This window comes from Alosa sapidissima, chromosome 1 (assembly GCF_018492685.1).
Source record: "Alosa sapidissima isolate fAloSap1 chromosome 1, fAloSap1.pri, whole genome shotgun sequence".
Classification (NCBI taxonomy): Eukaryota; Metazoa; Chordata; class Actinopteri; order Clupeiformes; family Clupeidae; genus Alosa; species Alosa sapidissima.
In genome coordinates, this window is record NC_055957.1 from 54353189 (window position 1) to 54370947 (window position 17759).

The following is a 17759-nucleotide window of genomic DNA, read 5'->3' on the forward strand; positions in this document are numbered from 1 at the left end:
GTCAAAGGTTTTGGAGAAAGTGGTCTTGAAGCAAGTCTGTGACTTCCTATATCAGAAAAACCTGCAAGAGCCTAAGCAGTCTAGTTTCAAAAGTGGTCATTTTACTGAAACTGCTCTTCTATCGGTGACTGAAGCATTGAGAGTAGCCAATTCCTCTACTCAGTCATCAGTATTAATTCTACTTGACTTATCTGCAGCCTTTGATACTGTAAACCAGCGGTTCCCAAACTTTTTTCCCTGCGTACCACCACCATCCTGACTTGGCTCACATGCCCCCACCATCCGACACAAAAACGTGACACTTTCTTATGCATTCCAGGCATCATGTTTAATTTCCAACATTGCCCTTTTAATCTTGCGTACCATCTAGTTGAAGCTCGTGTTGTAAGAAAAATTGAGTGCAAGCAGACAGAGGCAGATTTGAAAACTGAGAACATGGTGAAACATTTATTGGTTAACAATGGTGTTAGAACTACGAGCTCGGAGGCCAGCATATGAGCTCGGAGGCCAGCATAGTTTACCGCTTATGGCGGTGGCCAACTGAACCTCCAGAGCTGCGTCTTCCTTCTGCATTTAAAGCGTAGCCCACCTTCTTTGATCATTTGCTCCTATGGTTTTGGCAAATACTGCTATGCGGACGATACTCAACTTTGACTGTCTTTCCCATCTGAGGACTCTATCGTTTGTCATCAGATTTCTGCATGCCTTAAGGATATTTCAGTCTGGATGAAAGATCGGCACCTTCAGCTTAATCTCTCTGTATCCAGCTAAAACAGCTATTCCCCAACAAATTAACATCCAGCTTGACTCATCATCACTGACTCCAAATAGATCGGCATGTTACTTGGGCATCATAATTGATGACCAACTTAACTTCTCTGAGCATATAGGTCAATTGCAAGATCATGTTGGTTTGTCAGAATACTGCAGCAAGCCTGGTTTTTAATCAGCCAAAGAGGATACATGTAACTCCTTTCTTAGTTACTTTTCACTGCCTTCCTATAGTGGCCAGAATTCAATTTAAATCTCTCACCTTGGCTTATCAGGTTGCTAAGTCGTGGTGCAATAATGTGTTGATAATTCTTTCTCCGGGTCCAACTGGTCCCAGAACCGCTTGTTTTTCCCATTAAAATAAAATAAAAATTCCGCTATTCAGAGTAGCCGATAAGACAATTGTCATTTTAAAGGTATGCTCATGTTGAATGCGTTGTGATTTAAAGGCAAAGGTATGCTCACTGTTTTGTGTTGAGTTGGTTTCCATTTTGAATAAAAGATGGATAAGAGATATATACACATCTAATCATGGCTCTGATACTGATATGATACTGACATGATTTCAGTATTCTCCTCATTACATTTACATTTTACATTTATTCATTTAGCAGATACTTTTGATCCAAAGTGAATTACATATGTCAATTATATTACAAGTGACCACATTGTCCCTGGAGAAACTTGGGGTTATAAGTGCCTTGCTCAAGGGCACATCGGTCACTACGAAAAGTGATGTACTCAAATGCCTTAAATAACCCCTGAAAACATACCAAAACCACTTCATTTATATGAATTGGCCCTTCATTTGTAAAACGGGCCCTTAATTTGACCTTAAACGGCATTTTAAGGTGTGACCCCTTTATATACATTTAAGGTGTTAATTCAGGGATTCCTTGATTAAGGGGGGAAATTAAGGGGAAATAGAAAAAGTAAGGGGTACATTTAGTAGGCTTTTCTCCTTAATCAACCTTAATCTATGCACAATTCTATATAAAAACTGCTTAATTATAGAAGAGTTTTAAGGTCAAAAGTAAGGCATGTATGTATAAGGGGTGAAATTAAAGGACTATTTATAAAAGGGGCCACCGGAGGGATTTTGAGTGCTTTGATCAAAAGTTGCATGACCCTCTAGCAGAATTTTCAAAAAAGACATGACCCTCCCCGGCCAATTGTCGATGTCTTCCGCCCACGCTCTTAAGCGCTATGAAAAAAACATTGACTTAGGCTACCGTTCTAAAATCAACCTCTGCTTTCTGATCTTACACATCACACTTCACCAAGATGGTGGCCATTTCAGTACATTTACTCACTAACATTGTTGTGGAAACACAATAAGCATGGAAACTAAATGCACACTTCCTGCAACTGCATTAGCCTACTTGAAATAAGTTACTCCTCTAGTAAGTATTCACATGAAATAAAACAATGAAACATTGAGACCATTCAACAAAACACACTAATAACAAATTCAACACATAAACTGGTTGCTATGGACTCGTCTCTAGGCTTCCTCAGTCATTGTAAAGCTGCCAAGCTGAACATTATCCAAAAACTCCATTTCTCAGGCGAGTGTCAATTTGAGAGCTTGCATGCTACCACTCCTTCCTTCTCAAATGACTTAAAAAGGCTGTTTGCACAATTTCACAAATAATCACAGGGACCGAAAAATACCTAACATGCCAACTTTTTCCTGGTTTATCACGTATTTTAACTTTTCCCCCACTGTCTTGCCGTTTAATATTTTCCCGTAGAATATCCCATATTACTGTATTACTCTCATAACATTAGTCCTGCCATCTGGCCTGTCTCTGTGTTGTCCTGTTGTTACCCCCTTGCCCTTCCAGTGAAACAGATGTCTTCAAATCATCGTTTTGCTTGCTTGAATGCGAACTTAGAGTGATGTTAACCTATTTAAGTTAACGACGTGGTTGTCGTGAGAGCACGATTCATTGCCGCTTGCAGTGTTCGGCCGTATGTCTACGTGCGCACCTGCCTACCATCAGGCTACTCAGCTACGTAGACAAAGAATTCCCCCTGTTTGTATATTCACTCCAAGTTGGCCTACCATAACTTACCAACTCTACACTGTAAACCATAAACTGGCTATTTATATGAAATAACCAAATGTATTTGTTCAGCTTTATGAAGCAGAATTACGCACTGCTACTTGGAATGTAACACATTTTTGTTTGCGCAGGAGAGAAAATGACAGCGATTAACAAATTGCCCTTGTTGCTGGTTACCAATAATATATTTTTTTGCAAACAACAAAAACAGAAAGGATGGAGACAGCAAAGCTAGAGATTGGCAGGAACAAGGTCAATTGGTAGAAATGCTTGTCAAAACGTTAGGAGCTGGATGTGTGGATGAATGAAGCACAAGTATGCTTTACTATGTTAAGCATGCACACTGTTTAAAGTTAGGCTACACGGTAAACTACAAGTAAACCAAAGGTAAATTTTGCTTTTTTTAGGGCTGGATAAAGTTGACCAAATGAATATAGGTTAAAGTAGGCTACTTTGTTGCTCCAACCCTTCCAACGTTAATGGGGAAGGGTTGAATGTTGACATTTCCGTATTTTGCGTGAGAAACCCGGGAAATCTCCCTTATTTTCATTGTTCAATGTTGACAGCTATGGAACGAAAGAGAACGTTATATGGCGACAGAAATCAACAATCAAACAAGCCACTTTGATTTTTTGCTGTTTTCATGAATACAAAAGATGGGTGACCCCCCCCCCCCCCCCCCCCAGACAAAAAAAAGTTGGACAAAGAATAAAAAGACACGACCCTCCCCTATTTTCCTCCGGTGGCCCCACAATAAATAACGAACCGTCCCTAAGGGGTTTTGTTTCGTAGTGGGTGGAAGCTGGGAATTGAACCCACAACTTTTCAGGCAACAGCATGCTAGCCCAGTTCTTTTGTGTTTAAAATTAACCACGTGCTGCCTAATCGGCTGAATGTCTTTGTTGCTGTTTTTGTCCATGACTGTGGTGTTGCTCTACACCAGACTCATTCTTCTGTGTTTCATTTATATGTTGATGTTCGGTGGTCAATTTTCAACAAATGGTCCCGCAGCATCACCTTTAGCCTTCGTTCATGAACTTGAGAGCCAGGAGGCTGTAGAAGGGGGCAGTGTCACTCTACGTTGTGAATTCTCCAAAGCTGGGGTCCCCGTGGAATGGAGGAAAGGTGCGGAAGTGATCACTTCTGGACAGAAATACCATATGAAGCAGGTTGGATTTAATTTAGAGCTGAATATCTCAGCTCTGACACCAGAAGATTCTGGAACCTATGTTTGTGAATGTGGAGGCAGTAATACATCTTCCAACATCAAAGTAAAGGGTATGATTATTTCACTGCTAACTGACAAAACATCTCCTACAATTACTTGCAATGCATTTGGTGTCATTACCTTCTGTCTTTTGATTTTGTGACACATCAGTGTATACAGTGTATAAAATCACTTGTTGCTGAGTCTGACTTGAATGTTTGTTGGGCATAGTTTTTCTGGGTTTGATATCTTTGTAATGGTTCCTTAGCTTTACCTGTGACCTTCGCACATGGACTTGAGAGCCAGGATGCTGTAGAGGGAGGCAGCGCCATTTTACACTGTGAGCTTTCCAAACCTGGAGTACCTGTGGAATGGAGAAGAGGCCCTGAGGTGATCAAGTCTGGACAGAAATACCAAATGAAGCAGGTTGAATCCACTGTAGAGCTGAAGATCTCAGATCTGAAACCTGAAGATTCTGGAGTCTATGTTTGTGATTGTGGAGACAATAGCACATCAGCTGACATCAAAGTAAAGGGTACGATCATTTCACTCCCAACTGACAAAACATCTCTCACAGTGGCTTACAATGTAAAGTGATGGCCATCTGAGTTTCTGCATTTGCCTTTGGTGTCATTAGTAAGAGTTGTTGACTGTTGTCTTGTGATTTCATGGCAAGCCAATGTATACAGTGTGTAAAAACACTTGTCGATGAGTCTGACTTGTATGTTTGTTGGGCATAGCTTTCCTGGGTTTGATATCTTTGTAATGGTTCCTTAGCTTTACCTGTGACCTTCACACATGAACTTGAGAGCCAGGATGCTGTAGAGGGAGGCAGCGCCATTTTACACTGTGAGCTTTCCAAACCTGGAATACCTGTGGAATGGAGAAGAGGCCCTGAGGTGATCAAGTCTGGACAGAAATACCAAATGAAGCAGGTTGAATCCACTGTAGAGCTGAAGATCTCAGATCTGAAACCTGAAGATTCTGGAGTCTATGTTTGTGATTGTGGAGACAATAGCACATCAGCTGACATCAAAGTAAAGGGTACGATAATTTCATTCCCAATTAACAAAACATATTTTACAATGACGTACAATGATTGTGAAGAGAAGACCATCTGTGTTTCTGCACTTGCCTTTGGTGTCATTTGTAAGAGTTGTTGATTGTTGTCTTGGCAAGCCAATTCATACAGTGTGTAAAACCACCCGTCACAGAGTCTGTTTGTTGGGCATAGCTTTCCTAGGTTTCATACAGTATCTTTGCAATGATTCTTTAGCTTTACCTGTGACCTTCGTACATGAACTTGAGAGCCAGGAGGCCATCGAGGGAAGCTGTGTCACTCTATGTTGTGAGCTCTCCAAATCTGGTGTACCTGTTGGATGGAAGAAAGGTCCTGAAGTGATTAGCTCTGGACAGAAATACCAAATGAAGCAAGTTGGATCCATTGTAGAGCTGAAGATATCAAATCTGATACCTGAAGATTCTGGACTGTATGTTTGTGATTGTGGAGACAATGAGACATCTGCCAGCATCAAAGTAAACGGTATAATTTTCATGTAATCTGACAGAACATCACAAATCTTATGCCTGCACTTCGAAGGAAGGGTTATCTGTGTCTCCATTGTCTGTGTCATTCACAGAAGTTGTTGACCATTGTTGTCTGATGTTGTTGTCTGATTGTTTTTGTCTGATCTTGGCTAAAACATACAAAATGTAATCACTTGTTGCTAATAGTCTGAGTTTATGCATGTCTGTTGTGTTTAATGGCCTTGGGTTTCACAACTTTACAATCATTCTTTAGCATTGCCTGTGACCTTCATTCATGACCTTGAGAGCCAGGAAGCTGTTGAGGGAAGCAGTGTAACTCTACGCTGTGAGCTCTCCAAGCCTGGAGTACCTGTGGAATGGAGGAAAGGACCATTAGTGCTCACATCTGGAGAGAAATACCAAATGAAGCAAGTTGGAGCCATTGTTGAGATCACCATCTATTCAGTGAAGTGTGAGGACACTGGGGATTACTGCTGCATCTCAGGAGCCAGCCATAGCAAAGCCTTCATTAAAATCAGTGGTAAGATGCTTTATGACTTTTCTTTCCATTTGTTCCATGGTGCTCTCTTCAACAAACCGATTGGTAGATTTCTGTCTGTCTTTGGTCACAACTAGGTCATTCTATGTCAGGTCACCAAAAAATGGGAATTTAATTACCACCCTTTCGGATTTCAGTGACATTTGTATAAAAGTTGATTTTATCCAGAGAGATGGGTACAATTTTGAATGTGCTTTTTATGTGCATTTTATATTGCCATTCAAAGAATGAGTCTGATCTTCCGCCACAGAAGGCAGTTGTTATACAGGGTGGATGCTGTGGACAGGAATATCTTCCTGAAAGTTCCTTATTACATGATGGCTGAGGAAGCCTTCAAATGGAAATACTCCGATATATGACCAGCAGCCCATAACAAGGATGTAAAATCTTGTCGGTTATGTTGAGCATTTTTTTTTCAGCATTCCTTTATCCACAGCCACCTCTATGGCCTCCAAAGAAGTCCCTAACACAGAGCCAGCCTTCTTTATCAGTTTGTGTAGCTTTTTAGTGTCACTGACTCTGCTTCCTCACTGCTTCCTAAACAGATGGCTACACAAAAATTCCACTTTCCACAACAGGCTGGTAAAAGATCTTGCCACACACGTTAAGGGGCCAACATTTCCTCAAGAAGTGGAGTCTATTGCTGTCTCCTCCTTTAGATGGTCTCAGTGGAACATTTCCAATCCAGGCTGTTCTTAATGGGAACACCAGAGTATCTGTATTCCTCCACTACTTCAACTTCTTCTCCAAGGAGGGATGTGGTGTGTGAATTCATGCTGGTCTTTCTAAAACATTCAAGAGGAAATGATCCCCACACCACTCCACAAAATGGTACACCAGTTCCCTTGACAATATCGTCTGTCCGCCACTTGACATAATCCATGACAAAAGGATCATCAGAGAATTCCTGTCGATGACAGGACTGGATACGTTTTACTGGAAGTTTGAGACGTACAGGATGTACTATTAAGACCAGGACATTTACACATCATCTTACTCAGGGGTGAAAGTAGTTTTACATTTCTCCAGGCAGAAATAAAAAAAAAAAAACGCTTTATTCACCAACGGCCTCTACACACAGCTGCGTGCGTTGCAGTGCTGGAGACGCATCCTATTCACTTTACATGGGCTTACGTCATCCGTTGCCGAACTGAATTGTGGGTCCGTTGCATTGCGTTTCTCCCGTCGCTCGCATTGAGAAGTTCAGCTGTTGCTGCACCGACAGACGGCACCGCCCAATCAAGCCAATCGACGGACGGCACCAACCAATCAAATTATGGTTCAAGTCATTTGCATAGCTGTCGGGAACACCCACTGGCATGCGTTGACTTCAGACGGTTAGCTTCTATGCTTCCAGTGATCTCTAGACTGAAGTAGGCCTACTAACGTCACTTACAGAAGGTCTATGTTAACGTTGGATCCTCCGGGTTGGTCTGAAGACGCAGCTATGCGCCATGCCATTGGACTGAGTTGGACTAAGTTAACACAGACTTTTCTTTATTTTAATTTCTTATTTATTTATTTTATTACTTGTTCATTTTTGTTTGTTGCCTGTCTTGTATGTCTACCGTTAGGTGTCTAGGGTACGCTGGCGATTACGCCGCTCCATCAGGCATCTTTTGTCTTGTGTGTCAATTGTTATGTTGTAAATTTGTTTGTTTGTCTTGATGTCGCAGGAACGCTGGTGACTACGCCGCTCCGATCGGCATCTTTTGTCTTTTTGTTATGTGTCTTGTTTGTGGAGCGCTTTGTGTTGCACTTTGTGCATGTTAAATGTGCTATAAAAATAAAATTGACTTGACTTGACTTGACATGACAGCAGACAGGTAAACAGCACATGGGGAACAGGCAAAAGCAAACACAGGACAATACACAAAATGGCCACCAGGGTGGCACAAGGTCACTAGTCCAGGCAGGATCTTGAAAGCGGTGCACAGTACTGGTCCATACAGGCCTTCTTTCACCCCTGCTCTTACTTCTGCTGAGGTTGGAGATCTGAGCCCTGTCCAAGGATATGGCTAAGACAATATTATCAATTTCAGTATTCAAAGCAAGCTTGCATTTATTCTGTCTTAAAACATTCAGCAGGAATGCAAATAATCGTTGGTATTGTCATTGCATTAAACATTCCATTTAATTATAATTCACAGCAGTGATAAATACTTTTAAAATGGATAGTTCCATTCCAAAAACCACTGGGTCAACATCGAGTGCACTCGACTTGCAGGAAACTATTCTGTATTTCACAGATAAGTAGTACAGTTGACCACACAGGTGATATGAGCTCCTTCTTTGTTCCAGTTAGTCATCTAGCAGTTGCATTTTGAACTAGTTGCAGTCTTGCTACAATGGAGCTACAATAAAAGATTTTTAGATAGAGGACCAAGTGCATTGCTTAAGTCTGCTAGGAGCTAGGAGGTGCAAAAAGGACCATTTCAGCTTTATTTTCATTTAGTTATAGGAACTTTCTTGCCTTCCAGCTCCAACCAACAGTTGTCCAAGGAGCAGGCACTATCAGGGGTGCCTAGAAGGTAAATTTGAGTGTCATCTACATATCAGTGATACTGAAAATTGTTTTTCTGAAAGATTGAGCTGAAGGGGAGCATGTATAATGAAAATTAAATAGGGTCTAAAATGTAACCTTGGGGGACACCAAACATAACCTTGATCGCTAGACGTCGCTGAGTACTGTCGATAGGAAAAATAACGACCAAAATCGGTGCTACTGAACTAGAGTAGCTGCAGTTAATGGCCAGGGGCCGTATTCACAAAGAATTTTAAGGCTAAAAGTAGCTCCTAAGTGGCGAATTTAGGAGCAACTCCTAAAAATAATGGGCGGGTCCTAACTTTAGGACTCCTCATTTTTTTCACTAAAAGTAATTCACGAAGCATTTTAGACCTAAAAGTAGCACCTAAGTCTGGGACAGCTTAAAAGAAGTCGAGAGGACTCCTAACTCACTAAGACCTATTCACAAACAGCTTTTTGTGGCATGTCATGTTGCGATGTTTTGAAATGGGTATGCGGCAACAGGAGCTTCCAATCGCGAGGGAACGATTTTGCATTGTAGGCATAAAAGGGATGCTATAATGCCACCAACAACAACCAAAACTACTCATTGTCAACATGTAAATTAAATGTAACATTTCATTGTGAATCAAATTAAAATGTTCTCCTCTTTGCAAACGTAGGCACATGGTGACAGATTAATTTAATAATGTTGCAAAGATAGCCTAGCCGACTGCATCAATCCGTAGGCCTATGTTTCATTAGGCTACTACATTAGGCTATTTGTTTTGCCTTACTGTTTATTAATTTACGCTAGGCCTTTTTATTCAGTTATTCATCATCTTCCGTCCTTCGCACTACTTGTGTAGCGCACGCATTCTCAGACCTGTCACCTGTCACTCATCATCATAAGGGAGGTGTTTGGAATCATTCCCGCGTTACAATCATCAGCCAATCAAGGTGGTCACTTCAGTCAAGCTCGTGCATGAGTAATGACGTCATCCATAGCAACGAAGACTCACTCTTAGGTTTAGGAGTTGTCATTTTTCCTTACTAAGAGAAGGTCTGAAAGGCTTTGTGAATAACTTTTAAGAGAAAACTCCTAGCTAAAATCTCTTAGTGCGATTTAGGAGTACTCCTAGTGGTAAGATAAAAGGCTTTGTGAATACGGCCCCAGTACTTCCATTGACCTACAATGCTAGGTCTGGGGGCATCATTTAAACATGCCTTTTTTGCTTCTTAACAGACTCAAAATGTCATTAAAATGTCCTTACGTCCTTACTCAGTTTCCATCAGTCGCTTCCAGGAAAGCCCAGGAAAATCTGTTGTCGATCTCATGCCAGCTTTGCAATGAAAACTTGACATTTATTTCCACAATGGTGCACAAATGTTTATTATGCCTGCACAACTGTGCACAGACGAAGCACAAACGATTCCAACTATTTTGGAGTCATTTGGGTGTTAATAGGGTGCTGAGTGACGTCACTCGCCAGCAAATAACATTTAATAACATAAGAAACAATGGTGCACAAATGCTTATTTTGCCTGCACAATCATGCACAAACGAAGCACAAACGAGAAAATGGAGTCATTTAGGTGTTGATGTCACTAAACAAGTTAAAGTTTAATATCCTTAAAGGAAAATTACATTATTTAACACTTTGAGTCCCTTTTCTGGTTTGTTTTGGATGAACTAGAGTGGTGGACACCGAAATTTTGACGATTGGTCCTGTCTCGACTTTTCTGACTCGTTTTGAATCGCCTTTGACTACTCAGAGTGGCTGCCAACAGGCATGCTCAAACATGTCCTAAAACAACCCTTAACTTTCGTTTTCAAAACTGTGCTACTCACCTAGTGACTGACTGGGTCCTCAACCCGTGCCTTCAGGCGCATCACTGCAAACCTCAATCTGATGCAGGTTATGTAGACCAGCCTTTCTCAAACTTCTTTGACCTGAGGCCCAGTCATGGCAGACTTTGGGGTCATAGGGCTCATCTACACGTACCCAACCCCACTCCCTCCCAATCAAATTGTCATTATCATTATCACAATCATTATTATGCCTATATTGTTATACATGCACTTTCACTTAAATGTTTTGTGACATGCACATCAGAGGACTGCTTTACTAATGTAAGATATCATTAGTTTCATTGCTTTTGCATGGTTGCATGATGCTTGCATAAGAAAAGGAATACTTCTCAAAACAGCAACAATTATATGGGTGCTATTGTTTTGGGATGTTTCACTCATGCAAGCATCATACATTGGTAGGAAATGGAGAAAAAAATACATGTTTTTTACTGTAATGAAGTTTAATTTGAATGCCTGAATGTAAGGATTCAGGAAACACAATACCAGCTTTTTTGGCGAGCAGATAGGCGTAAATCACTGATCTGTTGATCTTTAATGAAAGAAGGCTACAATAGCTTTTGGCCACGTTATATTATATTCAAATTTGACTATACAATACTCAGTGCTATATATTGTATTATACAGTCTCTGCTCTGTTTCTATGGAAGTTCCAAAAATCAACGTTGTTCTATTAAGTGTCGTTAAACAATTAAATAGCATTCAACAGGTTGAAGCGGAGCTTTGATGTTAACGTTATCAATTAGTTTCAGTTTCTCTCGCGCAGACGCCTGCATTGAATGAACACTCATACCACCACTTTATTACATGGCTCCATGTTAAATGACATCGATAGCAGAAATGTTTGTTTTCTTTTTTTGTCGGTCCGCAGTATCTTGATCAACTGCGCAGCAAATTATCAGACGAAGCACCGGGCCTATTTCACTCCACGACTCCGCTGACCAGCAGTCTCCACGTTGCGGACCCACATCAAAACAAAACTATTTCCTGATTGGTTGAGAAATCCTATTTTCTGATTGGCCGATAGGTTAGTAACTGAACAGCAGCTCTCTGAGCTGAATGAGCGCACAGACAGCAACGTTGTGTGACACGTTTGTAAAATTTAGCCCTTAGAAATTTCTGTGCGGGCAAGTTAATAATTTCTCTGAGTGAGAAATGACTTTAGGGGCAACCGTGGCCCACTGGTTAGCACTCTGGACTTGTAACCGGAGGGTTGCCGGTTCGAGCCCCGACCAGTGGGCTGTGGCTGAAGTGCCCTTGAGCAAGGCACCTTACCCCTCGCTGCTCCCCGAGTGCTGCCATTGTAGCAGGCAGCTCACTGCACCGGGATTAGTGTGTGCTTCACCTCACTGTGTGTACACTGTGTGCTGTTTGTGTTTCACTAATTCACCGATTGGGTTAAATGCAGAGATCAAAAAAGTATATATACTTATACTTATACAGCCCACTGGTGTGGCGTGTGAGCGTATGAAGTCATTGAAATGCATGTGTCTCACGCTCAATGCGGGAGACTTGAGAGGTCTGTGAATCAGCCTATTTGCACAAACATTAACGGATGCCAGCTCTTCATCTTGACCGATTGAAATCTAGTTAGCGTGCTGTCAACTAAGCAGACATCTGTATACCGAACATGGCTATTTAAATTGCGTCATAGGCTGTAGATTATAGGCTGTAGAGTTTTGATTATAGATGCACTCTTTACAGTTAATAGCAAACTCCTCACATTCCTTTAAAATACACAACAGTGCATTATATTAGGCTACAATTTAAATGCATATTTTAAACATTATTTCCTCTAGTTTTTCACCTCGCGAACTCTACTACAGTAGGCTACAGTAAAGGCGCGTTATCTTTTGGCTATTGTGCAAAAGCCTCTTGTTCTGATATTTATTAATTTCACATTCTTACAACATAGCTTGTCACTGTTGTAGGCCTACAAACAAGCAAACGTTTAACGCCGGAGGAAAATGCAGATTCAACTTTCCAAATAAAGAAACCTCCACAAATAGGCTACAATATAACGACTTGAGTTATTTGCAAAAATAAAGTGTTTTAAAATGCCCAAAATGCACAAATATGATTATGAGATTAATTGGATGGCTTAATAAAATATCACAAAATACTTAACGTGAACATTGCATTATGTTATACATTAACAACAGCCTTTCAAAATCTGTCCTCAATTCATGTCAACTCCGTCAGATATTTTTCAAATTCAAAATAAATCAGGCATATTTTGGTCAGCTTTAACCCTGAGGGACCCCCTTTGACTTCTTTCTGTTGATGGATGCAGCAGTCCAACACATGGTCTCATAATTGTTTTAAAAAAAATATTCAGCATTGAAAGTTTAAATCCCTGTGGTCACAGCTTTTATGTGTCAACACTGTCTTCAAAGTAGAGCTGAAATCAATCAAGAAGTTTGAAATAAAAGTTGGTATTTAGTTTAGTGGCAGCTGGCAACAGAGGAAAATCAAAATGGCTACCATCTACTACACATAATTAAGTTAAAAAAAACATGTTGTTTTGTCAACTCCGTCAGACGTCAACTCTGTCAGATATTTTGTCTGACGGAGTGGAAAATTTCTCCCAAATACTCATTAAGTAATGTATAACAACTACATAACATGATAATATGATCTAAGTATGCATGTTGATTGACTTAAAACATCTTAATATACCCAAATGGCAAATAACTTATAATAATAACTCATAAAAAGTATTGTTTGTTATCTGTAATCTTGGCAGACAGGAGCAAAAACAAAGAAACAGTACCAGAGAAAAGGGAGAGAAAGAATTAACGGTGACCCAGAAAGCAGAAGGGACAGTTAGACAGTAAACAGCAGTTAGAAAAGGAGAGACAGAGATGGAAGGACAGGGTCCAAAACAAAAAAGTAAAACAAGTAGGAGAATAAGGACCCAGAGCAAAAAGGCACCGCAATAAGTATTGGAGGAAAGCAAAGAAAAGGTCCAGAGCTATGCAGAATAGATGGCTAAATGAAATAGACACCGCACCAGAATGTCCTCTGGACCAGGCTGTTGAGGATCCTACTTCAACTCAGCGTGCCCTTGCAGCTGAGAGAGAGAGGAGAAAAACCAGGAAAAGACACACAAGGAAGATAAAAGCATTAAAAGAAAAGGTTAAGAAATTAACAAAAGAGCAACACAAACTAAGAAAGCAGGAATGGCGGAAAAAGAAGGCTCAAATAGAAAATGTCAAACTAACAGATAAAATGATTGTAGATTCTCCATGAACAGAAACAGAGAGGATGATAACGGGAAGCCAACATCTGAACCCCAACATTAGGAGATATCTTCTTTTCCACAAGAGCTGAGAAGGAATTATACAACCCATGTGGCACAGAAACGAGCCGTTGAAAAATCAGGTCACAGACAACTGGCATTACACTGCAAAAACTGCTTATCTAATAAAATCTAACCAAGATTATTAATCTTATATCAAGATAAAAAACTAGTTTGTATTGTTTTCAGTATAAAGAGACTTACCAGCGCTTTCTCATGAAATCATTTGACTTAATTTAAGAAAAGTTTGACTTATTTTAAGACATCTCATCATGAAAACAAGCAGATTTGCCAGTACATTGAGCAAATTTGTCCTAAAAACAAACCAATTTGTCTGCCAGTGCGTTAAGTAAATTTGTCTTGATAAGACTCCTTAAAATAAGTCAAAGTCTTCTTAAATTAAGTCAAAATGACCTTTGAAGAGGTAAGTCTTTTCATACTATAAACAATACCAAATAGATTTTTTGATGTTATTATAAGATTAGATTTCATTTTTTGCAGTGTATCAGGCAAGGTTCTAAAGAAGTATCGGCTTCTCCATAGGCTTCGCCAGTTTGGTGTTAGCTACAGACAACTATCATGCTCTTGCAGTGCTATTGAATTGCCAATGCTTTCCCCCAGCTACTCTTTGTATAAGAGACTGCTCAGAGGAGCAGCAGACTGATGCAAGGGTCAGGAAGAGCCGTCCATGTTGATAGAGGAGATGGAAGACGAGTTGGGAGAAGCAGGGGATTCGGTAGATGAAATGTAAGATTTGGTGGATGAAATGGAAGAGGAGCCATTGAAAGATCCTGGGGGTGCTACTGTTGATGCTACTGTGGGCTTAGTTGTGACGGTTCCACGTGAATTCCCTGCTACTTGAAAACAAAAAAGATGGATGCTGTTGCTGGAAAACAGCGGTCTTTGAATCACGACTGGAGTTAAGCTTTTTTTTTAAGTTGGCAAAAGTTTGATCAACTAGCCAACTAGCTCCACTGGTGGGAAAGCGTATGGGACTCATGAGATGTAGGCAGTGTTGGGAAGGATACTTTCAAAAAGTATTCTGTTACAGAATACAGAATACATACCCAAAAATGTATTTTGTAACGTATTGATTTGCAATGCAGCCATCAAATCCTGCTTACTAAACAGGCCTATTCTGGTGTGTTCTTCTGTTCCAAATGGCTAAACCCTGCTGAAAAAAAAACAGCTAGAAACCAGCTTATGCTGGTAGCTGGTTTTAGCTGGTCTTTGCTGGTTTTCTTCCAGATCTAGTTGCCTGCTGTAGTTTTACTTGTCACCTGTCAACAAAGCTACCAGATACAACTATAAAATAGCAAGGTGACAAGTAAAACTACAGCAGGCAACTAGGCTAGGAGGAGGGATGTCTGTTTCTGTCCAGTGAAAGATTTTGAAACTGACAGGGACAACTTGTTCCCTGTTCAACACCTCTTGTCCAATGTCCAAGTCCCGCAGGTTAGACAAACTATTATATATAAATATCTAATACTTGGCTCTACACCGAAGGCAGTAATGACAGATAAAACACTATATGTACTTACTTGCTGAGAGAAATTGGAGCAAATCATAGAACTTACTTGCCTGAGGTCCTGTAGAAACTCTTTGTTTGAAGTTTGATACTGCCATGTCAAAACTAGTCAAATATCTTTAATCAGTTTGATTCTCGATTAGTTTGTCAACACAGTCAATTGTGTGTCAACACCGTCAGTTGTGTGTCAACACTGTAAGATGGAGGTTTTTCATTTTTATAAAAAATGTATATTTATTTTGTTCAATTGAGTGTGTTCATACATTAAAACACCAACTTATCTACATGCATCAGTGTCTTGTGTGCACAAAACCACTAATTGTATATATTAAAAATTAAAAAAATAGTAAACTAAATTAAGGTAATTTAAAATGGCTTATTTCAAAACAATGTAAAATGATAATAAAAGTGTATATAATGCAATTTATCACTAAACCTTGCTAAGGCACACCATTTCTACACACTTAAAGACTTTAGAGTGTTGTCGAATCGATCAAACACACAAAAAAACATATTTTCATGTGTCCGAAGGAGTTGACAAATGGCAAGTTACTAAGTCAGTAAAATTAATGTCAATTTTTATAAAAAGTAGTTAATAAAAAACCTGTTCCTTTTCAGGCATGATAGATGAGATCTATGTTTATGAGGATATCCAATTCAAATTAATGTAGTATTGATTTTTTGTTTGTCACTTCTCAAAAGTACTTTTGTCCCTTATCTCAAGAATCAGTGTGCTATATTTACATCGGAATTGACGGTGTTATCCATTTGTCTGCAACACAACGTAGCCTACAACATCTCTCTTTAGAAATACAGGAACAGCTTACTGAAGTGTGACGATTGCGTAGCATGCAAGAATATCCCCAAACTCTCGAATGCCCATTAAAACGTTATCTTTTCGGTAGTCATTTCCAACTTTCCACGCTGATGGTGCTCAAAATGCAACACAACTGTGTTCAAAGCATGATGAGGAAAACCTGAGGTTGTGTGTTTGTACAAAACTGAGCGAGAATTTTACAGCTTTGAAAATATTTAACATTGTTTCATGTGTAATTGAAATTGCAGAATTGTGGGAAACTTCAGGGAGTCAGTGCATCACCAATCCCTGTAATAGTAGTGGTAGTATGCCAGACCTAGTAGGCACTATTACGTATCTAGATATGGCACTGTAGAATGGTTGGGGGGGCATATAATAGTTAACCTGTGGCCTCAAACAATATTGGTGGTTGCATGTTAGATCTGAAGTGAAATGGGTCGCGATGGTTTGTCATTTTTAAAAAGTGGGTCCCCAGAAAAAAAGTTTGGCAAACACTGGCTTGGAGCACCTTTAAGTTTATGCTATATGATTAATAAATCATTTTACCACTGATCATATCTCTCGTATGCCATGCCACTACTCTGCTGCTACTTGGTAATTAATTATTCAAGGTCAATTTTTTAATTTTATGAAGTCAGATTAATCATAGTTTCTCATAATATTTTCCACTGCGAAATTAAAGTGAAATTAAAACTGATTACTGTCAAAGCAAGTTCAGACTGGTAGTCATCATTTTTAAGCCTAAACTGCGTGCCTGATTTATAGAAACTCGCACTCTCCCCTACCACTTATGTGTTACTGTACCTGAACTATTTACTTCTACTTAAATTTTAAAAAATACGTGTGAGTATGTGAGAATCCCCAAAGTGCTTGAATCTGGCCCCAGACCCCAGAAGCTTAAACGATAGCAACTTATTCAAAATGATTCTGCTAGTTTCTGGTCGGATTATCTTTTGCCTGGCATCAGTGAGAGTTTTGGCTGCTGATACAGTTGTCTTTTTGTGAAAAAAAGTTTTTGCTGTTAAACACAAATGTTCTGTTTAAATACTGGTTAACAAAAGCTCTGAGACCCATATGGCATGAGATATTTAGGCTGACAGTTAGTCCCATATGTTTTCACCTCTATTACAGTGACTGGGGTTTGATGAATATATCTTTGGTAATCTTTGGTAATCTCAGAATGCTTCCACTATTTTTTTCCTTTGAAGAGTCTGATAATTCCTTGTTCTCTGTCTTTCTATGTTCTGACTACAGCACCCATGGTATTGTTTACGAAAGAGTTAGAAAATCAAGAAGCTCTGGAGGGAAAAGATGCCACTCTGTGTTGCACAACATCCTGTGAAGATGCCAAAGTCACCTGGAGGAAAGGTTTGGTGGCACTGGAAGAGGGCAAAAAGTATTCCATCCAAAAGGAAGGCACAACTCATACACTGGTAGTGCACAGTGTGAAAGTGGACGACAGCGGTGAATACATTTGTGACACAGGAGAAAAACAAAGCAAAGCTACATTAATGGTCAAAGGTAATCATTTATTATGTTGATTCTTCTCATTTTATTTTACATTATTTTATTTAACAAATATTTTTTAATTAGCAATTACA

At 39.8% G+C, this 17759-nt stretch overlaps 1 protein-coding gene across 14 annotated transcripts in view; it reads left to right on the top strand.

The window, feature by feature from the left end:
• The window catches only part of obscnb (obscurin, cytoskeletal calmodulin and titin-interacting RhoGEF b), a 196347-nt gene that overhangs the window by 95948 nt on the left and 82640 nt on the right, over positions 1–17759 (top strand). For 9 of the 14 annotated variants that reach the window (XM_042109107.1, XM_042109123.1, XM_042109138.1 and 6 more), the window contains 7 exons: positions 3852–4118; positions 4316–4582; positions 4825–5091; positions 5324–5590; positions 5849–6115; positions 8614–8664; positions 17413–17679. In XM_042109107.1, coding sequence (XP_041965041.1) covers positions 3852–4118; positions 4316–4582; positions 4825–5091; positions 5324–5590; positions 5849–6115; positions 8614–8664; positions 17413–17679 — 1653 coding nt within the window. The remainder of the gene's footprint in view (positions 1–3851; positions 4119–4315; positions 4583–4824; positions 5092–5323; positions 5591–5848; positions 6116–8613; positions 8665–17412; positions 17680–17759) is intronic. The other 5 variants (XM_042109130.1, XM_042109114.1, XM_042109147.1 and 2 more) reach the window with 5 other exon arrangements.